We start from the raw sequence: 25,508 nt of genomic DNA on the forward strand, positions 1-25,508 counted from the left end.
GAGTCATTCATTCAGATTTCAGAAAACACTATGCTGGAAACAAGCATCCCAAATTTTTTTTTTACCTTAAGATATAAAGGTTCTTGTAAATTGTCCACTATCAGGCAAACGCGCTCGTCCCAAACCGGGTTAAGGTTCTTGTGAATGATTTTACTGCGGAAAACTTCTTTACCGGCTATTTTGAACTTCACATACGGGTCACTTGTTCCTGAAACACATCAAATTTTGATTGCAACATAATGATTAAACTATTGAACGTTAGCTTTAAATAGCATATAAATACAAAGTAAAACACATTTTCCTAGCAGTGACCACACATTTACAGTAACATAACACCATAAGCATCAAAAACACAGGTCTTACCCCCTCTGTCTCGAATGGCAAGGTTGTTTCCTCTTTTCAGCACAATGTCCAACTGATACATCGCTGAAGTGGGCAGTAAAGGTTTTGTGCCACCGTTATCAGCTGCATTAATGCCCTAAAAACAAAAAACAAACAGACATTGTACCAAAAAATTTAGTGCACATATGACTCCTCCACAAACACAGTGTATCCAAAAGCATTAATGCCAAACCTTATAGCATATGAGAATTTTGCTTACTCAAAAGTGATAACAGGAGAGAACTCTGTTGTTAAGTTACAATGTTGCAATTTATGATTGAAATTATGACAGAATGTTGCAAGATGTGAAGAACTAATAAACTGGTGCTATAAAATCAGCACTGAGAACATATTGAGCTCTTATTATACAGACCAAGTGAAATGCTTTATATTCTAACAGTTTTATATTAGAATGGCTCTCTGCATTAATTTAACTGGACTCTTTACAATACATTTTCTTGTGTAAGCATTTTTGGCTCTTATATAAAACTACTGTAGCAGTGTTGTGTAATGGCATGTTGCAACATGACAAGTTTCCAGTAACAAGTAAATTATCTGTCTACAATGAAAGCAAAAATGCTTTGCAATGATCACAGCTAATCACAACATTTTAATGGTTAGAACGCAGTTTCACAAAGTTAGCACTCATTTTCTTCAGTATTAGCTGTAGAATCTTTTGTGGAGATGTCCATTAGTGGCATGACGCTTCATTACTTCATCTTATCAGTTGTGGTTGGTCACTTTATATGTCAGTCAGATGGTCTCATCCTGTCTCAGTAGGCAGTTCTTGAACAGCAATTAAACTAAAATGCGAGAGTCACAAACTAGATGAGACTAAACTAGATGTTTGCTGTCAGTAGTTAATATTTGCTTAGCAAGTGAAGCTCTGAGTGTGTGTGTGTGTGATGTCAATTTCACACATCTGACAATGCTGTTGAAGTTCGGAGTAAGTAATGTGTTGTTTCCGGTGGTTTAGCCAAGTGGTTAATGGTTTGGTGGTCTGAAACGTCGTGGAAACTACTATCATTCTGTCCTTGAAGACAGAAACTTGAAAACCTGCTTTAAAGAAGCCATATGATGGAAAACAGTGTTTTTTTGTTTGTTTGTTTGTTTTTTATCTAAGAATACTCTAAGATACATAGAAAATAAACATGAAAGAGCAAGAAACCTTGACCATTAGAAGTATAAAAAATTAAATGTCACAAAATTGTAAAATATAGCAAAGGTTTTGGGGATCCATGGGAAAAAAAAGTGTTACACTGTAAACTTAAAAAAGTAAGTTACCTAATTGCCTTAAAATTTTGAGCTCATTGAAATTAAAAATTTGAGTTAATACAATGAAGGCGATTGATTTAACACATTCATTATCTACGTTGACTTGACAAAAGAAAAAAAAAATTGTGATAACAAATCTTGAAAATAATTTTTTACAGTGTAGTGTTCTGGGTGTGTTCTATGTGTTTGCCAGGATGTTGCTAGGGTGTGTTCTACAGTATGTGGTTGCTAGGGTGTTCTAGGTGTGTTCTATGTGGTTGCTAAGGTGTTGCTAGGGTAGTTGTTTACTGGCCCAGGTCAAAAGAGTCCACCTACAAGTCTCTGTGATATTCTGGTCTATAGACATGGGGTCAGATCGCCCTTCATCAAGTAAAAACCGCAAGTCTGATTACTCACACCTCTTCTCAACAAGCTGTATGATTTGAGGCAAATTTCATGTCTGTAGTACAAATGGTGCGGAACGAGTTACGTGACAAATTGTAATATTTTAGGTCTTTGAGAAAACACAGCACCACTACCACTAATTGTCATATAAACACACCGGCACTATTTAAAAAGCGCTACACACAGTGAAAGTTCTACTTCCCCTTTTAGCCCTTGAGCGAGAGAGGAGGTCAAAAACATTTCTGTCACACACTAAATGTGTTTGCAGTGTCAGCTGAAAGCAGGTGATTTGCACTCCGAGCCTTCAGGGCCTATTAAACATCCTGTTTAGTGACAGCATTGTCAAAAATAAGGATATAGAATATTTTATTAGATGGGGATTCCCCTTACAACATCCTGGTGCCATGTTTGAGCTGATTTACATTTACAAATCCAATATTTATCTTCCTGCATCATTTCAAAGACAACAATATCTGGGATAATATCTCTATAATATTCCTGGTCCACAAGCATCGCAAACAGAATTCCAAATATAATGAATGACAGGCTTTGTCTCCTCATCTGCTAAATGACGAATTGCTCAAACAATTGGTAAGTCAAACAGTCCCATACCAAACTCACACCTGAAAATCAAAATAAAATTATATTGGATTCAGCTAGAGATGCATGATTTGGGGGAAGAAAAATATCGTATTGTGATTTTTCAGATCAAAAGTTCGATTTTGAACAGCAGGTAGACCTTAAAGCTTCTCTTTTAATAAAACACATCAACCGCTGCATTGGAAATCTTTACTGAGGTTTGTACTAGCTCATGCTGATATGGATACAGTTGGATACTAGAAACCTCTGTAGTCATGATGACTGAACTGTGGCAAGAGATAATATTTCAGAATAACATGGCATGGGGTTTAACAGGAAGATGTAGCGGTTTTGAAATTGCAGTGGTAAAAAGTTACAGAGCCACTTCCTGTTTGAAAAGCAACCTTTTAACATGGAAAGTCTGGGGTCCATTTTAGTGGCCTCAGGGGATGTGTGCAAAATGGACTTGTATTAGGTGTAATGTTGTAAGACAGGAAACGTGATCTGTTTTAGGATTTAAGCCCTGAGCAGTCAGACACTAATGTCAGTGAACGTTACCTGTTTGTAAAAAGTCGTGACTATGATAGTCAACCCACTGTTACATAATGTACCTTAAAGTGGCATAACAACTGTATCAGAGCAAAAAAACAAACAAACAAAAAAACATTGTTTTAATCTTTTCATGATTTTATACTTTTTTCAGTCATTTTTGATAATCAGCTAAATATTTTATATATATATATATATATATATATATATATATATATATATATTAATTGGATTAGGTAATTAGTTAAAATATAAATTACTAATATATATATATATATATATATATATATATATATATATATATATATATATATATATATATATAATACTAATATATATATATATATATATAACGATATTGGTGATAGCAACAATAAATAAACAATTATAGTTTTTAGTATATTAATTTTTAATATACAACATTTAGTATTTACATTTAACATTTAGTTAATAAAATATTTAGTTAATCAGATTTACTTAATTTCCATGACTTTTCCAAGGCAATTCTCTGCTATTTCCAGGTTTTCCATGACTGTGAAAACCCTGTAGCTCAGCCTAACTGCAATTCCCACATACCATGAATTTACAAAGCTTGGGAAAAGTGTCAACATGCTCACCGAAATCAACTCCTACGAGTGACGCCAATTGTAGAGGAGTTGATCTGATTTGCAGAGTTACTCGTTTCCGTTGCCAGACCTTGACTCATGGATAGAAGGGAAAGTGCCGCTAATACAAAACAGACTTGCTGCTGTTTTTCAAATCTCAAACCTCTCAGAACCCTTCCTCAGAAATCTAACCACAAAGACAGCTCAGGCAGCTCCATACCAAGACTGTTTTTCAAGTCCAGACATGTAATGGAGTAAACAGAGAGCAGAAGATCTCAGCTTCAGGCCATGTTGTTTGTTTGACTCTAATCTTAGCTGCACCATTGGTCGCTGTTAAGCCAGTGATATAATGGATTAGGACGGACATGCATAATGTATACGAAACTTAAATGACTAGCCAAACTTTATTGCTATAGTTTTCTTGTTCATAGCTCAGGACAGGAGTCTTCAATTATGTTTATTTAAAGGTATAGGTCACCCAAAAATGAAACTTTGCAACTACATGTCAACTAGCAGTCATTAGAGTATTAGTAGACTCTCTGCTTAATATCTGCAAACACTTTATTTTGATGGTCACCCAACATTCTAACTAGGTATCTTTGCAAGTACATGACAACTTATTCTCCTAACCCTAACCTAACGGACTACTAATACTCTAATGAGAGTTAGTTGACATGTAGTTGCAAATTATTCAGTTAGTTGACATGTTGTTGCAAATTATTCAGTTAGTTGACATGTTGTTGCAAATTATTCAGTTAGTTGACCTGTAGTTGCAAATTATTGAGTTAGTTGATATGTAGTTGCAAATTATTGAGTTAATTGACCTGTAGTTGGAAATTACTGAGAGTTAGTTGACATGTTAGTTGCAAATTGAGTTAGTTGACCTGATGTTGCAAATTGAGTTAGTTGACATGTACTTGCAATTTATTGAGTTAATTGACCTGTTAGTTGACCTGTAGTTGCAAATGAATGAGAGTTAGTTGACCTGTAGTTGCAAATTATTGAGAGTTAGTTGACATGTTAGTTGACATGTAGTTGCAAATGATTGAGTTACTTGACCTGTAGTTGCAAATAAATGAGTTAGTTGACCTGTAGTTGCAAATTATTGAGTTAGTTGATATGTAGTTGCAAATTGAGTTAGTTGACCTGTAGTTGCAAATTGGTCAGAGTTAGTTGACATGTACTTGCAAATTATTGAGTTAATTGACATGTCAGTTGACCTGTAGTTGCAAATTATTGAGAGTTAATTGACCTGTATTTGCAAATTATTGAGTTAGTTGACCTGTAGTTGTAAATTATTGAGTTAGTTTTACATGTAGTTGCAAATTAATGAGAGTTAGTTGACCTGTATTTGCAAATTAATGAGAGTTAGTTGACCTGTAGTTGCTGCAAATTTTTGAGTTAGTTTTACATGTAGTTGCAAATTAATGAGTTAGTTGACCTGTATTTGCAAATTACTGAGGGTTAGATGGCCTGTAGTTGCAAATTAATGAGTTAGTTGACCTGTAGTTGCAAATTATTGAGAGTTAGTTGACATGTTAGTTGACATGTAGTTGCAAATTATTGAGTTACTTGACCTGTAGTTGCAAATTAATGTGTTCGTTGATATGTAGTTGCAAATTGAGTTAGCTGACCTGTAGTTGCAAATTAATGAGAGTTAGTTGACCTGTTAGTTGCAAATTATTGAGTTAATTGACATATCAGTTGACCTGTAGTTGCAAAATATTAAGTTAGTTTTACATGTAGTTGCAAATTAATGAGTTAGTTGACCTGTATTTGCAAATTAATGAGAGTTAGTTGACCTGTAGTTGCAAATTATTGAGTTAGTTTTACATGTAGTTGCAAATTAATGAGTTAGTTGACCTGTATTTGCAAATTAATGAGAGTAAGTTGACCTGTAGTTGCAAATTATTGAGTTAGTTTTACATGTAGTTGCAAATTAATGAGTTAGTTGACCTGTATTTGCAAATTATTGAGAGTTAGTTTTACATGTAGATGCAAATTAATGAGAGTTAGTTGACATGTAGTTAATTTACTTATAGTTAGTAGAATGTCTAAGAGGACTATCAAAATAAAGTGGAACCGACTTTCGAGGTACACAAAGCAGATACTTTCAAGAACATCCTGCAGAACAAAGAAAGTCATATAGGTTTAGAATGACCTGAGTTTGAGCTAATTCTCATTTTTGAGCGAACTATCCGTTTAAGTAACTATCCGTCTCCTCTTGTTTGTCTAGCAGAAAAAAACAAACTATCTTAAATCTGTATTTACTGATCTGAAAATCTGATGCACATTAGACCACCAAGTTTTGCAGATGACTTTACAGAATGCTGCACACTGTTTGGCTTCAAGCCTGTGTTAATGTGTTCATGTGTCTTTACTTTTTAGGCAAGTTCCTCTTCTCGCAAACCAGCTTGGTAAATACCCTCAGGTAACTACTACAGGGCCAACACAACTGAAACTACACTCAACATCATGGCCAAACTTTACAGGCTTTTGTGGGAAAATAAGCAGACTATTTTAGCAGTCCCAAAAAATTACAAGGTCATTCTGACACGTTCTTGTGTGGATGGGAATCTGAAATGAGTTTGACTATGCAAACACATCACTTTGCATGTACAGATGTCAAAAAGGCACAGAAACACCTGATTCAGGTGTGCATGCATCAAATGCTGAAAATGTGTACAAGGGCAAGGATATTCACAAGCATGCATGCAACAAACTGATGATCTACTGAGCGTTCCAGGAGTTGACACCAGATTTTTGGACTAGCATTGTAAAAATAATATAGTAACAAAGTTATTCTGTTTTTGTTTGATTGTATTCAAAATGTAGTTGGTTGGGTGCATTCAGCAAAAGTGGAGCATTGGGTAAAGTGATGCAAATTAGCTTAATGGTCGATTACCCTTTAAATCAAATCCAAGTCATTCTGAAAATGTTTCTCTAACATCATCCTAGTGGATGTGATCAAGCTTCAACATCTAACTCATATCAGCCTATGTGTTACCCTGGTCTTACATGGTGAATAACTGAACTATGCCGGTCAAGCTGAGGTGGTCGAGATTAACCTCGTACACCTTGATCAAGTTGATTAGGATTTCCACCTGTAATAAGTCAGCTACCAGGTTACAAAAACCAGCTTAAGCTAATATGATGTTTTTCCAGCAGTAATTTATCACTTTTCATATATGGAAATGTATTTAATATAGTAGTACTTAAATTGCAGCAAACATATTTTTAAATTCATTGTTTCACGTTTACTGATGACCTAAAAAGTGAAAGTCTATCACTGTCATATAGAAATTACATTAAATATTGTTTCAATACATTTACATTTAGGGGGGCTGTCGCATCAGAAATCCCTGAGAGCTTAATTATCCATAATAAATTTACCAAAAGTCTGTTCCTTTTTTGGATAATTCACTCTATTTAAAACAATAGAGTTCCAATCTGCAAATGTGAATGTAGATAAACTAGCTGTCAAGTTGTATAGGATCCAATGAAACCCCAAAACTGCATCCATCACTTACTGCAGTGCAATGAAGAAGAAGAAGAAGAAAAAACATCTGAAACATAATAAATCGTCTTACCACACTTGTATTGACCTGTTCTTCATTACCATCCATCACTGCATCATCAATGCATGTGGACCCTTGCGGAACAGGTTTATGTTGAGACTGCACCAATTGGGAGAGTGTCGGTTTGGAGCTCACGGTTCTTTTCAGCATCTGGATCTCCGCACCGAGCGACGCTGCTGCCGCGGCCGGCGTACCGACACTCTGCTCCGGCATGCCGCAGCGCGTCCTCCCGCTGTCACCGCCATCCAGGGCTGCGCTGGGCAGATTGGGTTGTGACGAAGAAATCGCTCGGTCCAAACCATTTGGACGTTTCTTTTTAAATATCCAAAACCCACTTTCTTGCTTTCTGTCTTTTTTGCCCAGTTTGGGGCTGCCAGTTAGTTTGGCTCTGCCGTGGAAGGATTTCCACAAGCCCCGCTGATGTTGATGGGACGGAGAAACATCCTCCATGTCCAGTTTCTCTTCCATATGATCTCTGCAGTTTGCTGCTGCGTCCCAGTCAGATGTTTCTGCGAGGTCAATGTTAAAAACATGCAAACCGATGCAAATGGCATTTACTTCAGTGTTGTGCTCAGCAGGACATGTGGAGCGTTACAACATGTTTGATGCGGAAGTAGAGTGATGGAGAGGCAAGTTTCTCCACACCACATCTGCAAACATTCATGGTTTTATAAAAAAGACAGTCCCCCAGCCTGTAATCCTCATCCACGCCCATTTTCTTTTTTAAAAAAGTTGCAGTTACCCATACTACATTAATAGCCTACTGCATGCCATGCAGAGGTGTTCCTGCCCGCCGAGCTTTTATTTAGGCTACATGCAATTCTGTTGAACTCCTTCTACGCCGTGGTATATGTTGATCTGATAAGGCAAAGAATGTGCACATGCAAATATGTGTTTTACCACAAAATGAACCTGCGACTGCCGCATTACGCACAGTTTACTTGCACAGCTTGTTGGTATTCAGTTCGCTTTTTTGAACTAGAGTAGACCTCAAGTGAACAAATCGTTCTCGTTCACATTCAGCCTTTAAAGAACCAATTGTACTCGAATGCGGGTCGTGGATGGAAGATTTTGGTTGGACCTACCGAACGAATACGCCCTCTTTGTTGGGTATGAGTCTAAACGCGTTCGTGAATGAACTAATGAACACGCTCGAGGGGATTTTCTGCTGTAAACATTTTGTGAAATCGCAAGTAAACAAACTTAATGGTAAAATGATAGGCTCATTTTGCTTTGTTGTAATTTGTGAGGTAAACACGTGTGATAAATAAAATATTTCTGGAGTTTCTTAGTAGATTTTTTAAAGGTGATAAAGAGGATCTTTTCGTCGACTGAGAAACCAAAGACTGTTACTGAGTTTTTGAAATGAGCGCATGCGTAAGAACAACCCCCCTTCCTTTCGAAGGAACGTCTCCCAAAATTCGTGCACGAGTATTGGAACACGAGCGTTTACCACCGGCATTCGCTGTGTCGTGTTAGTGAATTCATTATGTTGGACTCACCGCAGGTAACTCATAATCTGCAGTTGTTACTCCTGTCTCCTGACAAAAACATTGCATGCGGCGCCTGTGGAGTGTGGAAAGTTACTGGAGCGCGCAGCCGCGCTCGTCTCTCACAAGGAACGTCATGGCAGTGATTGACAAGCCAGAGGGCCAATCGTTTACGCGATGATTGCGTAAACGATTGGCTGATGTTTTTAAGGCCCTTCCTTGTGCACAGATGATGTATATTAATATTATTCCTTTCAGTGCACCTAATAAATAGTCTTTTATCAGTTAGTAAAGACAGTTTCAAGTAATATTGCAAAAATGTATAAAACAAAACATTCTCTTTAGCACCTTTAATACCGTTTCAGTCGACTTTAACGAATCCTCGAGTGAATCGTTGTCTCACTGAACAAATCTTTCGAAAGATTCGAGTCACTGGGATGATTCAAAACCATTTTAGTTTCAAGCATTTTAGTTTCAACGTACTTTTAACTATACTTTCAAATTGATATATTTGAATACATGTACCAAAATAATATACCATGAAAAGTGAATATGGAAAATTAATGAGATTAAAAGGTTAGTTCAACCAAAAATGAAAATTATTACCCTCATGTTGTTCCACACCTGTAAGACCTTCATTCATCTCTGGAAAACAAATTAAGATATTTTTGATAAAATCTGATGGCTCAGTGAGGCCTCCATTGCCAGCAAGATAATTAACCCTTTCAGAAGCCCAGAAAGCTACTAAAGACATATTTAAAACAGTTCATATGAGGGTTCAACCTTAATGTTATGAAGCGACGAGAATACATTTTGTGTACCAAAAAAACAAAATAACAACTTTTTTTTAGTAAACAAGGCTTTGTTACGTCATAAGTGTTTCGAAACGTTTCGAAATTTCAGTGGTTCATGTGATTTTGGGAGTTTGATACACACTCCAAACCACTGATTCAAAACAAAAGATTCATAAAGCTTCAAAGCTTCATGAAGCAGTGTTTTGAAATCGCTTATCGCTAGATGTTGTTGAATAAAGTCATTATTTCATTTTTTTGGCACACAAAAAGTATTCTCGTTGCTTCATAACATTAAGGTTGAACCACTGTAGTCACATGAACTGTTTTAAATATGTCTTTAGTAGCTTTCTGGGCATTGAAAGTGTTATTTATCTTGCTGTCTATAGAGGCCTCACAGAGCCATCTTTTTTTCTTTCTTTTTTTATCTTTATTTGTGTTACGAAGATGAATGAAGGTCTTATGGGTGTAGAACGACATAAGGGTGAGTAATTAAAGACAGATTTTTCATTTTTGAACTAACCGTTTAAATGATATAGGGGAGAGTGGGCTGATTTGAGTCTTTGGAGAAGTTGAAGCCACTCCTTGTTTCTAGGCACCCATAAACAAAATTATTTGACTATTTGAAGAGTCATCTATTTTACTCACCCTGTGATGGAGAGCGGCTCATGAAATAATTGGCAACTACATTTATTTGTTTGTTTGTTTGTTTTGCTTATGTTCAAGGACTATGTGCTTCTTGTGTCTGACTGTTAGTATGAGGTTAGCTGTAAACTGCTGGATTATACAAGTTTGTTCGGTTAATACTTCTAAGAAGTCATTCATCCATCCATTCCATTATCCAAACCACTTTATCCTTACTAGGTTTGTGGGGAGTTAAAGCGGTCAAACACTCTGTATGGATGGCTAGTCCATCACAAGGCTCACATGCAAATTTTAAGAAGTCATTTGTTATTGACTTTCTCTAATCAATGGCACAATCTACCCCATGTGGCTAAGCCAAGAGACCACTTACTTATTTTTTAGATTCAGAGTGATAGCCAAAGATCACATCCTGAAATGTATGTATATATTTTAGTTGGACACATTACTGTCATACGCTCATTTTAAAGACACTGCAACTAAAAACCGTCTCAACTCATCCTGCTCTCCCCCTAATGAGCAATCTAAAAAACATTTAACAATGATGAAAAGATGTACAGATCAGACAGGCTCTACCACAGAGGATGTGTTTATTTTTCAAAGGAATCATGAAATATGACAGATGGTGCATTTATCATGCTCATAGGAATAGCTTGAGTAAACACATACAGGCCATACAAATCAATATCTCAATGCATAAAACCAACAACAGGTGATATAAAATATGTCAGAGCCGTTTTGCTGATAAAGATTGTCTGATATCTATTTTTATTTGAAATATTATGAAAATGTTGGTGTTTTAGGGCTGGATCTTAAGTCTGTAACCTGAATTCTATGAAATTGATAAAAAGAATCAGGTTTTTATGTGCAATCGATAAAATAAAATAGACAAAAGGTTTGATCTGGGAAAATTCATACAGCAATCGTACAATAACTGAAGGGTGCCCTGATAAGGCCTTCAGAGACAAGTAAATTAATAAACAATGAAAAAAACAAAATTAAGGTTTAATACTACTGGTTAAAGTGTTTGCTATTATCTACAAACGTTGATACTTATTAACTGTGTAAACCTCGTTCAAAATTGAATGACTTTGTTGGTATAGCTGCTTCAAAAGTAGAAATTCACTCAAATAGTTAGTTTTCCACTCAGTGCTCGTTTTAAGCATATCGGCACAGGCGCACACGCTCACACACACCAATAGCTAAAAAGTATTTTAAAAAATGGGATAAAAACAGGTCACAAAAAAAAAAACAAGACAGAACATTTGCCATGTCTACTGTCAATAAAGCAGTCTCTGCCATGGAAACAGTCATACAGCATCACATGGACTGTACAAAGTGTGAAAACTAACAAATCACTAAATCTTTTAGCATTACTAAATATTTCAACTTGGAGCCTGGTTTTAAATATCAGGCTCAGAAGTAACCCTGTTAACCGCAGTGTTAGACACATGCATTCATATTTGTGTATTGTGTTTTAACATACAAATACATACATTATTTCTTTGACTACTGCATATCCTTCAGTGTGATGTTAAAGTGTTATGTGTCTGCTTGCAGACAAGCAGAAGTATAATCAGCCACTTCTGTGCAGGTTCGGCATTCACAGGTCCTGTTCATGCATCTGTTGTTGCATTTTTTGAAGCATCTCCTGCATCCTCCGCAACTGTAAGAGACAAAGTGAACAATATTAGGCAGAAATACAAAAATACAATTTTCCTGACTAGTTTTGTGCTCAGTGCCACATTTAAAAAGTTAGAGTTAGGGCATCATTTTAGCATCGATATTGCGACGTCAAGTATCGTAGTTGATCTGTGATCCGTACGGACCAGGCACCACGGTTCGAAATGTACGTGATTCTCAGATTAAAACTATCACAGAGCAAAAGTTTTAGGTCCTGTCAGTTTAAACACTCAAGCGATTTTAAACCATTTGAGTGCAAGACGACATGAAAAAGAACTCAATTCGGAACTCACACGCTGTTTTCGAACACCGAATTCTGTTCTCTACGACGTCTATTTGTGCTTGAACGGACACATACATGCAAAATTGTGTCAAAATGCTTTTCTCGGTGAGTATCCTCATAAACACAGTGAGTCGCTTATGGCTTACGTGAACGTAAACAATTGAGACGGAAAACGGATGCGTATCATTATATTGGATCCGTGCGTTCCGTTCGGTCATAAAGTGACAGAAGCCTAATATTCCTGCTGCAGTCAGAGTCATTAATGTTAATCAAACAACAAAATACAATGAGAAAATCACTTTTGTAGCATTAACAAAGAATAATTATACTTAATTTATACAGTGAAGACTATGCAGTGTTATTTTTACATTTGATTATTCAATTTCTGTATCTGAATATTGTTAGTCTTACCTAAAAAACACAAAGCTTCATTTATTTTATTTGTAAGTTTGTTCTGTTGTATTTATCTGTGCTTGTAATTTGTATATTTTCAGATGCACTTCACAAAATCACCTCAATCATTCTCTAGAATGATCGGTTCTTTCCAAATAGAGCTATTCAAGTCATCAGCTGAAATTCTTTTTATATCGCAATATATATCGCAGAAAAATGAAATATCGCAATGTCAGTTTTTTTCAATATCGTGCAGCCCTAGTTAGAGTTAAGAAATTAAATAATTAAGCAGAACAGCTGACCTCTTCATCCTTCATCTTTATCAGCTTTTCTGTCTCTACGTCAGGGGTGGACAGTGGTAGTATCGGGATGGGACTCTCCACGCGATTATCCTGGGTCAGTTTGCTTATGAAAACAGAACAAGTGAACTCAATGGCAAAGCATCTTTTCCTAATATGTTTAGTAAGATATTTGGAAAAGCTATTGTGACTTACCTCGTCATTTGCTGTATGCACTGCGCCCTGTAGTTTTCATAGTGCACGTCACACGTGATGTCTTTCAGGTCGTGCATGTGTGAGCGAATCAACATGGTCCTCAGCTTGACGAAATCACAATGGGACTGATTCTCCACTGTGATAAAAAAGTATGCACACAAATCTGCTTTACTAGTCTTAATTTCTACGCATGCATACTTATCGGTACAGAGTTTGAATCATGTAAAATTTAGATATTCAAGCACAGATCTGTACTGACCTTCCACAATGCCCCATGGGTAAAGTCTCCCTCTCACCCGCTGACCTTTGACCTCCACTATCGTGTTGCTTCCAATCACAGCAAATGGAGTGCTCTCCTAAAAGCACAAAACATAGAGATTTATATTTCTTACTTCTGAGTTTTAATACTTTTAAAAAATATTAAAAAAACCTAATGACAAAAACACTTTTTTTCGCAATTGCAAGTTTTCATCGTGCAATTCAGACTTTTTTCTCATAATTTTGAGATATAAACAATTGCGAGTTATAAAATCAGAATTGCATGATATAAACTCACAATGGTGTATTATAAAGTTAGAATTGTGAGATATAAACTTGCAATTCTGACTTTTTTAGAATTGTGAGCTTATATCTCACAATTCTGACATTATAACTTGCAATTGCAAGTTTATATAATGCAATTCTGACTTTATAACTCGCAAGTTACCTTTTTTATTTTTATTTCATGGTGGAAAAAAATAAGTTTTAAATAGTCGTCAATAGAGAAAGTTTTTCTTTTTTGATTATTTTCTGCAAAATGTGCCAGAGGTGTAGTTACAGCATCTACCAGCAGGGGTTAACTGGATCAAACTAACCAACCAGCTTTGTTTCACTCATTATTACACAGAACTGTTTTCTTGTAATTGTAAGAATTTTTATTATTTTTCTTATGCCTTAAAACTGATTGGGCAGCCCAAACCGTAAGGCCGAGAGACTTGAAACTTTGTCAGATGGTAGTAGACTTGCTCGCTACTCAGATACCCGGACTCGTCCAAATCGGCCTATAGGTGGAGCTACAGCGATCAAAAACGCAAAATCGCGATTTAATTTCCGCCAGGAAAAATTTTCCACCATTTTGAATTTTGTCCAAAACCTCCTTTTGCGAGCTAGTACTAGGTTTTTCGCCCGACCGGAACCAAACCAGTGCAGAAAGATTCTCTGGAGTCTGAATATCAAAAGTTATCAAAAAAAAAGTTGAAATTTCGATTCATGGTCACTAAGGGGCGCAAAAACTTTCCAAAATGAGATATATGAACGAAATGAGATATTTTCACCAAACTTGGTACACATGTGTAGGGGCTCAATCTTTGGTCACGATAAAATCACGTCGATTGGACACTAGGTGGTGCTATGACTTAAAGTATCTTTGGCGTATTTCGAAAAACTTGGCTGCCATCGGCCAATGAGGTTTGAGCACCTATTAGACAAGGTTAATGCAGACCGATCGGAATGAAACTAGGTGGGCATGATCGACTCATGGGCCTAGAGGTCTGTAAGAATTTTGAAAGAAATCGGCCACTAGTTGGCACTAATGAGATTTTACGCCTCTGTAATCATGTAGTGTTTCACAAATCCACACAATATGCATATCATTTGATAGATCTCCTCATTCTGAACAACTTTGCCTCAAGAACCAATGCTGTCAATCAAATTGTTCATTAATTATTCGCAAATATGTGAAAAAACTACTTTTGCAAACTAGTCCTAGGTATTTTGCCTGATCGGAACCAAACCAGCGCAGGACAATTCTCTGGACTCTCTAGATCAATAATTATCAAAAAAAACAAACCTTTGGGTAAAGGGTAACAGGGTCATTTAGAAAATGGGTGTGGCTAGATAGACCCAAAAGCCTATAAATCCTAAAAGAAAACTCAGAACTTTACGGAATTAAGTGAGAACATGCAGCATGTGACTCTAAAGAAGCATGCCAACTTTTATGGAGATAGGTGGCGCTATAACTGTTAAAAAGCTTTACAAACCATATATTTTCAATGGTAAATTGTCTGTTTTGGCTAAAAATTGTCTGTTCCTTCAATAATTTAAGTGGGTATACGCTTGCTAAATAAAACATAATATATTTTTACACATTTGTGCTTAAAAGACTTAAATGCTTGAACCCCGATAAATGCTGCTTGCAATTTTCAGCATCATTACTCCAGTCTTCAGTGTCACATAATCCTTCAGAAATCATTTAATATGCTGATTTGCTGCTCAAGAAACATTTCTTATTATTATCAGTGTTGCTTAATATTTTTGTGGAAACCGTGATACATTTTTGAACCCCTTGAGGGAGGCAGCTCTCTTAGTCAAACAATAATGGTTTTAATCTGGCATGGACCTTATAAATGTCACCCTTGGATGGAACAGAAAACATCATTTTTCATGTCTTGAGTCATTAAGTACTCAAGCATCCATTTATGAATCATAATACCGACCTTCAGCTCTCGGTCCTGTTGCTTGAACTCCTCGTCCTCATCGGAATCACAGTCTGGGAACTGGTACACTTTGATTCCGAACTTCTCGATCTCCTCCCTCACCTTGAGTAGAAGGATAAAAAACATTCGTTACGTCAGAAGCCTTGACACGATCAAGCAAGGGCACGGTGTGCGTATGAATGTGAACAGAGCGTGTGCATGTATAAACAGACTGAGGTTGAGGTGGATCGGCTTTACCCTGTCCTTCATCTTCCTCATCTCCGCTGGCGTCAGACAGTCAGCCTTGGAAATGAGTGGAACCACGTTCACCTTGTCCTGCAGTGCCTTCATAAACTCCACGTCCACGGGCCGCAGCCTGAGAGGAGAGCAGAGAGAGTGAGTGGGCTTATGCGGTCTGAGATGCTTTATTTAGTTTGCTTTCAAAAACGAGGCATTTACACTACTGTTCAAAGGTTTGGGGTCGGTAAGATTTTTTAATGTTTATGAAAACTCATGTCTCTCATTCTCACAGTAAAATACAGTAAAAACAGAACTATTATGAAATATCATTACAATTTAAAATAACTAAATATCTGAGTAATTCCTGTGATCAAAGCTGAATTTTCAGCATCATTACTCCAGTCTCCAATGTCACATGATCCTTCAGAAATCATTCTAATATGATGATTTGCTGCTCAAGAAACATTTATTATTATTATCAGTGTTGACAACAAATGTGCTGCTTTGTATTTGAGTTCAAAAGAACAGCATTTATTTGAAATATAATTTTTTAAAGATTATAAATGTCTTTACAGTCACTTGATTAATTTAATGCATCCTTGCTGAATAAAAGTATTCATTTCTTTAAAAAAAATTCTTACTGACCCCAAATTTTTTAATGGTAGTGTATATTTAAATTCATCGATCGTAATAGAGATTGATTTACAGTAGTGTTCACAACACAAATATATATATATATTAGGGCTGTCAAGCGATAACATTTTTTATCTAATTATTCGCAAATTAATCACACATCAAATTTGGTGGAGAAATTACTTCCAAAAGACAATTTAAAGTCATTATTGTGTAAAGCATCAAATAGACATTACAAAAACAAAAAAGAAAGCTCCAGAAAGAAAATGTTTTGGGTGAACTATCCCTTTAATGTTTTTTTTTTAAATATTACTAGTATTAATAGGGAAATATGATTTTTTTTAATGAAATGTTACTCTAAATAAGAATCTAAAACCGCTAGTAGGTGGCAGTAAATGTCTTAATGAGTGAGTCATTGAGTCAGTGATTCATTCATTAGATTCGTTCAAATGACTGATTCATTCAGGAGTGAAGAAAATGGTTCTCTTTATGAATGGTCCATTGAATCATTGGTTCACCCAATTTTTTTCAAAACGCGGATTCAGAAATGAAACGCTGCTGTGTTTTTATACTTTCGTTGAGCAAAACAGACACTATTTTGTCTAAAATAACACAATATTAATTTCTTATTTATTGAACTGCTGCATAAAATCAGTATCACATTTGCACTCGTGCTTCTGGACAGAAAAACAGAACTTGTGTGATATTGCGCTTGTTACTCATGTGATATAACTTAACTATATCATATAATGTAAATATTAGACAAAAACTCAAACAGGGGCATTTCTGTCCCATATCTTGAATTTTAGGAACTTTCTAACTATATTCTATAGGCTCCATCACACAGTGAGTTGTTGCCCTGCATCAGCATAATTGTCATCAATCAACTGTATGAAATGTCAGATGACCTACATAGGGCAGGGCAAGTGCGTTAAATGTGTTAATAATTTTAACGTGTTATTTTTTACCGTAGTTAATTAATCTAGTTAACATGTTAAATCAATAGCCCTAATAGAGAGTCAGGGATGTATTACCCATGGCCAAATGGAGGGATGAAGTATAAGCAGCAGTGGACACGATTATCCTGGATGTTCTTCCTGTTCAAGCCGCTTTCATCCCGAAAATACTGTTCAAACTGCTGGTCAATATAATCAGTAATGGCCTTCCAGCTGAGGATTAAGACGAAAGAGTCTGATTAGCAGAAAAACTACCAATAATTTACTTAACAAATCTGAGGTAAACTTTAAGTACATACCTCTCCGTATTATTGACAGCGTCTCCAAAACCTGGTGTGTCTACAATGGTCAGTTTCAGCTTGACGCCCTTCTCCTCAATGTCAACGGTGTGTTTGATGATCTCCACAGTCTGATTAATGCGCTCTAATCAACAAAACATGTATTTTAGGAAGGAAATATGTGTCTTTTAGATGACACTATGTAAATTGCAGTAAAATCTGAGAGCATGGGAGCAGAAATACACCTTCAGCATTCAGTAGTTTCCTGTCCTTGTACAGATCTGTGAGGAACAAGCTGTTGATCAGGGTGGACTTTCCAAGACCAGACTCCCCTGAAAAAAGGGGAGTTTAAAGAAATACACTTAGTGCACTGGTTTTCAAACTGTGGTCCAGGGACTCCCAGGGAGTGCTAGGAGGTCCATGGAAAAGTCTAAAGAAAAACTGTAAAAATGTAAAAATAAATAAATAATTTAAAAAATAAGATTAAACGAAATAAATAAATGAACTAAATAAAATATATATATGTCTATGTGGTGTCTATGTAGATCCTTTAAGACAAACCATGTGCAAATTCATAAACATATATGGCGAAACTAAACCAGTATTTCCACTTGCCATTGTGCAGTGTTTACTACTGTAAAGTTGACCTCGTGGATCTCTGAGCTGGTGTGCGTGAGTGGAGGCGGAGCTAATTTGCATATTCATGATTCCACATATACTAAATGAAGCAAGGGTGTCGAGTTACATTCAAACTATTTTAAGGCATGAAGAACTTTTTTCACAAGAAAAAACTTTTACATATGTCATTTTGGTGATCAAAAATTAGTTTTAAGTGATAAAATTATTGACTACAGGGGGACTTTAATATTTTGAGTTTTATTTTTATATTTTTAGAGTTCATTTTATTTCAAATTTTAGTATTTTTCTTCATTTTTTTTATTTCTGTTTAGCTTTTAATTTATATTTATTTCCGTTTAGTCATTTTAATAATTGAACTTTAACTTATTTTATTTTAAGTGAACGTTTTTCAAGTTTTTTGAAGTCAGCATGAAACGAAAGTTGCAATAATCTCCATTGTGACGTATATCCGAGTGAAACGGCTTCTCGAATGAATAAAAAATGTAGGGCGGGACTTGATTTTGTCTATCAGGAACTGATTGGATCATTGGATGGTTGTGGTTTGCTATTGGTCGATCTCATGTGAGTGACAGGTTGCCCCGCCCTCACACCAGTGAACATCAGAGAATAGATGTCGCTGCAAGAGGAAGTGGAAGTTACAGTATTTTGAACATTACGAGGGCACATGAATTAAAAAACTAAATAAATAATGATGTGCACGGGTAAATAATTTATAATAAATACTGCAATATTCCATAAAATTTATGAATATGTTGATTTCATGGTGACATTAAGTTTTTCATCTAATATTTATGTTTTATTTCAGCTTTGTTTCAGTTAAAGTCATTTTTGCTTTAGTTCACAATAACAACACTAGTGATAAGGAAACTCACCTGCCACCATGAGTGTGAAATCAAAACCTTTTTTGACCGACTTCCTGTGGACCTGGTTTGGGAGGGTGGCGAAGCCGACATACTCTTTTTCCTGAAAGATTGGATTACAATGGCATCATTTAATAATACAGTGCTAATACTACCACATTCATTTCCATATCAAAACAACTGTACAGTATGCAAAAAGCGGACATCGGCAAGCCAAATCATGTGATAGCTGAAGGGATAAAAATGAATCCAAGTGCCCCACCCCCAGCCTTCACAGCCAGCCTGATGTATGCCACACTCGCTACATTACTAGGGCAATCCCAGAATTCCTGCCATGTTTCATTGTGCTTAGAGAGTCTATGCGGGAGCGGTCATGCCTGAAGGCCTCACAGTCCATATTTACAATATTACATAATTTATCCTATTATATAAAACCTTTTTGCAGTCATATACAATCATTATGCTTGGTTTGCATCACTAATATGCAAAATTTGCCCTGTTTATTGGTCCAATTAATCTCAGAGAGCATGCAAATCTGTAGGAAAGGAATGGTTTTACCTGCTGTGCAGGACTGAATGAAACTAAAACACAAATACATTAAGATACAATAGACTCTCCTGCTTGACTTCATCTCCAGGATTGTTTGGCCCGTCTGGGAATCTCACTAAGTGTGAGAGGTTTATCCTCACCTAAGGCCATGGATATTGGATTTTGCTTTCACGCACAGCTGGCGACAGTCTCAGTCACCGGAAACCATGTGCATGCAATCGTGGGCGTTCACAGAGAAACAACACAAGAAATGAATCGGATGTTTCCTAGCAGAAAGAGGCATTAGCGTTATTTTCATCAGTCGTCCCCCAGATTGACTGACAGTTCGCCCTCAGGCAGACGTACGGAGAGCCAAGTGTACATTTAGACATTTTCTAAGCCAGTGCACAGCAAGCCACATGAACATCAGCTGAACATGAACATTTATCATGTTTTCTAAGATTCGAAGAAGAATATGAAATCAGAAAATACCACCTCATTACAAAAATGAAAAAAGGCCTATAGTAAATTATGAATTTTGAAAATTCTGAAAAAATGTACCCATGTAGGCCTAGTTCTAATTATAAACATCCTTATTTGCATTGTGACATTATTTCTCTTACATTTAAGCACATATCTCCCCCAATTCTCATGCGCGTCACATGCGACGCGACGCGATAAAAGGTAGCCTATTGGTAGGAGTTTTTGTACTAACCTGGAACAACAACACAAAGTATGTCAGTGATAATCTCAGGTACTGTTTATGTGCTTTATTTAATGTTAAAGCATCTAATTTCTAAGTTTGAATATTATTTTGTGTGTTTTTTATAGGCTACTGAAAGCAAAATAATTCACCTCAGATCTTCAAACTAAATAAAAGGATACAATAATGCTCAAACTGTCAACACACTGTGAACAGACAAGTGTATTCTATGACAAAGATTGTTCAGTAACTCAATATGTATTTTTAATAATGTTAAAATGAAGTGTAATATTCATGAATTTGATTATGTACTTATTCATTTCTTTGGAGAGTTTGCCGAGATCCCGCCCACGCGCTCTTCTGATTGGCTGTGGTTTTTGATTGACTTTATCGCGTCTGGTGTGGACAGACAAATTGTTTAAATCGTATCGCATAGCGTCTGTTTTAGTGTCACAATGCAAATAATCTAGTTTGCAATAAAATATAATTCATTTTCTTTCAGCAAAATGCAATTGATTACTTTTCTTTTGGGTGTTGGAGGTGGAATATGGCCTGTCTCTGAGATTCACACATAGCCTATATAATTAAAAATAGTTAATGTAATTAGATTCAGCGACGTTTAATGAAAACTTTAAGACAGTAGCTGATGGAATCGTCCTCATTGTTCTCAAATGATGCAATGGATGCAGTTCTCCTGCTGCTTTACAGTGAGGATGAAATGTGGGACACTGAAAGCAGGCAGTGAGGATTAGTTTCATGCATCTCTAAAAATGGACTGCATCCATGAATTTGATGGAAGAGACATTTGCAACCCTTAAACGCCTTATCGAATATACAGAATATGATATTTAGTGTTCATTATTACTCTCCTAACCAAACAGATGTAGATGGAAGCTTTAAGTGATGCAGGACCGTTATATGGCTCTATTCATAGCAATGTCCCAGAAATATGTGCAGCATGCTCACAGATGTGGATCAGCTCATAGAAATGCAGCACACTATTTATATAGATGATTACAGACAATAAAGCACGCTTACCTCTGCATCCTCTGTTGGGTGATGTGAGACGCCCGCAGCAGGTGAAGGATGCAGACGCCCATTCAAGCGTTGAGAAATCCACAACGATTGATGCAAACAAACAAATTACATTTCCGTTATTAAATCTTGCTGTTATTTCAGCCACATACCGTTAATTCATCACCTATCTTACCTGATTTCACCGTCCGGCTCTTGTACCTGGCGCTGCTCGTCATCCCGACCGCTCTTGGAACGCGAAATTCCAAATCGTAGTATGGAGAAGGCTTGCTCATTAATAATCATTAGCCCAGCCTTCTCTATTGGACGGTCATAAATGAATTATTAATTATAGTCTGCTGCTATTGGATGGCAACCGCTCAACGGCAGCATTGCGTAATTAATATTCATTAGTAGAGATTTAGCCGTAGAAGGATTCGATTTTTTTCGATTTGAGAAACAGCTGGAATAAATATGATGCTGCCGGATGTGGAGGGAAACGATCTTCTAATTAGCAAAACTATTTTTTATGTGGTTTGTCTTCAAATAGGGCCTACTATTTGCAAATTCCTTTCTATTGATAGGCTAATATAAAAATGATAATAAATCCATATTTACATTTAAAAAAAGACGATTTATAAATCCTTGGTGACCGTCCAATAGAAAAGGCTGGGCTAATGAATATTAATGAGCAAGCCTTCTCCATACTACGATTTGGAATTTCGCGTTCCGAGAGCGGATGTTTATGTATTAATAAATAAACAGACAGTAATACTGTCGATCTACACCTCCAAACTGACCAATAATTCGACATACCTAGTGTTAGCTACTGTATTTAATTCTTTAGTTAAAACATAGAATAATAATAATACAAAAATAAACAATTATTCCTTCTTTAAAGCATTTGCCAATTTCTTTATTAATCAAATATTTTTATGTATTTATTTTTATTTAAATTTACGCAATTATCTGTTAATTTTGAATTAATATATTGTAAAATTATAGATTATTTGTGGTTCTCCAAGTCTTATATATACAGTTCTGATGTTGTTTCAACACAGGGACGCATGGTGGCAGTATAACGTCATATCCAGGTTCGACTCGTACTCCATAATGGTTTGAATGGATGCATGCGAGACAGCCTTTGAGTGCTCAAATGGACCATTATAGGTCATGTATGTATTCTCATGTATTGTGATTTTCTCAGAGGACAGCGTGGAAAGGAAGATGTCTGGAGAGCAACACAATAGTGAGACCCTGCTCTGTAAATACTGCTCAGGAAACCCTGTGACAGGCTATAGAGAATTGTTCCTTTTTGTGTCAGAAACAGAGCGGTTTATTTACTCTAAAAACACCTCAAAGCCTGCTTAAATTAGGAACATGCTGACATTGTGACTTTGTTGGAGAAAAAATGAAGTAGGCCAGAGAATGAATGTGACCTGAATTCAAGAGAAATGTCCTCTGAACGATTGAAGTTTGAGGAAATATTGTTGATATATGTATGCCAATTTACATTGTATGCAGATTAGTCAGGATTTAGTCAAACTATACATTTAAAAAATATATATGATTCAGGGGGAGACTTTTCTTACATGTAAATCAGGCTAGATAATTTGATGGGATCAGGAAGGAGGGTCAGCACATTGTATGATTCACTGAAAGTTACACAGCCTCACATTGCTCATCTTTCTGTTGCTCTTCCATAACTCGAAAGACTTAAAGGAATAGGTCACTCAAAAATGAAAATTATCCTATAAATTAATCACCCTCAAGTCATCTTTTATGACTTTCCCATCGTTTTAATGGCATTGAAGTTTTTGAAGATCCAAAAAGCGCATCCATCCTTCTGAAGTGAAGCGATGCGTTTTTGTAAGAAAAATATCAATATTTATAACTTTATAATCAGTGGCTTTCGGCCATCTGCACATTCATCATGAGAGAGTCGAATTCCAGCGAAAGAGTGACCTCTGACCGTGAGAGTAGATGAATGTCTTGACTAATTATAACCTATTTCACTATTGCATGATGTTTATTACATTAAGTGCACAAACAACATGCATGAAATATAAAATGAATGCCCATGTATTGCATAATAAAACAGTATGGTAACAGATATTGGACTTCTGTTTGCAGACTTACAGTGTTGAGCTGTACAACGATTATAGTTTTCTGTTGATGAATGTATCCAAACAGTTGCTCACCTGTCTAATAAAACACATAATATATTAAAGCGTCTTTCGGAAATTGAGGGTAACGTCTGTGTTCTGGTTAAAATTGCTTATTTCTCTGGATTTAAACATTCTTGGAAACATTTGGGATAACGTAAGTGTAAGTTCACAAAATATATAACATTGTTCTAGTGATTCTTGGATATTTTAATCCAAAAATCTTACATATTGTGCCTTTAAGAGAATAGCATTTATTTGAAATAGAAAAATCTTTTGTATATAAATGTCTTTATTGTCAACTTTATGCATACTTTTTAAATAAATTAACATACTGTATGAATTTCTAGCCAACAAAAACGTTTTGAATGGTATGCATTATGAAAAAGTGTGAAATTCATAAGCATTGTGGATTTCATCTGTTGTTGCAATGAAGTCTTATCAGACCAGACATTTGCATATAGCTTTAAAGGTGCCCTAGAATCAAAAATTGAATTTACCTCGGCATAGTTGAATATCAAGAGTTCAGTACATGGAAAAGACATACACTGAGTTTCAAACTCCATTGCTTCCTCCTTCTTATGTAAATCTCATTTGTTTAAAAGACCTCCGAAAAACAGGCGAATCTCAACATAACACCGACTGTTACGTAACAGTGGGGATCATTAATATGTATGACCCCAATATTTGCATATGCCAGTCCATGTTCAAGGCATTACACAAGGGCAGCCAGTATTAATGTCTGTATCTGTGCACAGCTGAATCATCAGACTAGGTAAGCAAGCAAGGACAATAGCGAAAAATGGCAGATGGAGCAATAACAACTGACATGATCCATGATAACATGATATTTTTAGTGATATTTGTGAATTGTCTTTCTAAATGTTTCGTTAGCATGTTGCTAATGTACTGTTAAATGTGGTTAAAGTTACCATCGATTCTTACTGTATTCACGGAGACAAGAGAGCCGTCGCTATTTTCATTTTTAACACTTGCAGTCTGTATAATGCATAAACACATCTTCATTCTTTATAAAACTGAGCGTGATTTAAAGGGGCCGCCCGCTGAATCGGTGCATAGTTAATGATGCCCCAAAATAGGCAGTTAAAAAAATCATTTAAAAAAACCTACGGGGTATTTTGAGCTGAAACTTCACAGACACATTCACGGGACACCTTAGACTTATATTACATCTTGTAAAAACTGGTTCTAGGGCACCTTTAATTGACCTAAAGTTAAGAGTCAAACATGTTTATCTGTTATAATTTTCAGTGGCGCCAGAGTTAGCCCCATAAAGCATACTGAAAAACGAGAGACACAACTAAACGATCTGTGGTGTGTAATCAGCTCATTATCCTCAGAGTTTCTGTTGTGTTATTGGTCTGACGAAAGCTGATAGTTATAAACAATGGTGCAACAAAACAAAAACATCATAAACACAGAGAGGCAGCGCTCCTCACAATCACTCATGCGACCACACAAGCGCAGGGGCAAACCGGAGGAAAACAATGATGGGAAAATCCTGTAGAAACAGTGAAATAATCCAGCTGCTCACCACAGTCACCTTCCTGTGCTTCAGTGCTGGTTAGACAGCAGCCAAACAATTAATGCGGCACGCTGCAATTACCAAGCCTCTGTTCTCTGCACATCTGAACAATCACAGCCCAGCTATTTGGCAATCACACAAGCATTGTTGTTGTATTTTCATTCTTCAATAGCCTCGCTAATTTACAGTTCAGTTTCTTAATTGAAATCATGGCTCTGATGTCATCATGCTTTTCCTCTATTTCATCCCAGTGTTTACAAACAGTTTCTCTTTCCCTGGAACTAATGCCATTGCTGCCAAGCTTTGTTGCATACGCTTTCTGGTCTACACTGACCTGCGCATATGATCCGCTCTGTGCTCACGTGT

General features: G+C 36.2%; 2 protein-coding genes across 5 annotated transcripts in view; both read right to left on the bottom strand.

Annotated features, from left to right (window-relative positions):
* Nucleotides 1-8,422, bottom strand: part of mctp1b (multiple C2 domains, transmembrane 1b) — a 39,484-nt gene extending 31,062 nt beyond the window's left edge. Inside the window, exons 1-3 of one of the 4 annotated variants that reach the window (XM_048181118.1) lie at nucleotides 7,364-8,422; nucleotides 364-478; nucleotides 66-208 (exon numbers count right to left, since the gene is read on the bottom strand). In XM_048181118.1, coding sequence (XP_048037075.1) covers nucleotides 66-208; nucleotides 364-478; nucleotides 7,364-7,819 — 714 coding nt within the window. In that variant the 5' untranslated portion in view covers nucleotides 7,820-8,422. Of the gene's footprint in view, nucleotides 1-65; nucleotides 209-363; nucleotides 479-3,785; nucleotides 3,964-7,363 lie in introns of those variants that run through there. The other 3 variants (XM_048181116.1, XM_048181117.1, XM_048181119.1) reach the window with 3 other exon arrangements.
* A 2,423-nt stretch (nucleotides 8,423-10,845) lies between these two features.
* On the bottom strand, nucleotides 10,846-21,717 carry septin5b (septin 5b). The gene is made up of 12 exons (XM_048181120.1): nucleotides 21,628-21,717; nucleotides 21,456-21,466; nucleotides 19,199-19,289; nucleotides 17,933-18,019; nucleotides 17,709-17,832; nucleotides 17,488-17,622; nucleotides 15,839-15,956; nucleotides 15,602-15,703; nucleotides 13,387-13,483; nucleotides 13,128-13,263; nucleotides 12,936-13,038; nucleotides 10,846-11,940 (listed from the first exon to the last, which is right to left on the bottom strand). Exons 1-12 carry the CDS (start codon nucleotides 21,668-21,670, stop codon nucleotides 11,878-11,880), a joined length of 1,110 nt encoding a protein of 369 aa, XP_048037077.1. The 5' UTR covers nucleotides 21,671-21,717; the 3' UTR covers nucleotides 10,846-11,877.
* Between the last annotated feature and the right edge of the window lie 3,791 nt (nucleotides 21,718-25,508).

Source organism: Megalobrama amblycephala, linkage group LG2, assembly GCF_018812025.1.
Source record: "Megalobrama amblycephala isolate DHTTF-2021 linkage group LG2, ASM1881202v1, whole genome shotgun sequence".
Taxonomy (NCBI): domain Eukaryota; kingdom Metazoa; phylum Chordata; class Actinopteri; order Cypriniformes; family Xenocyprididae; genus Megalobrama; species Megalobrama amblycephala.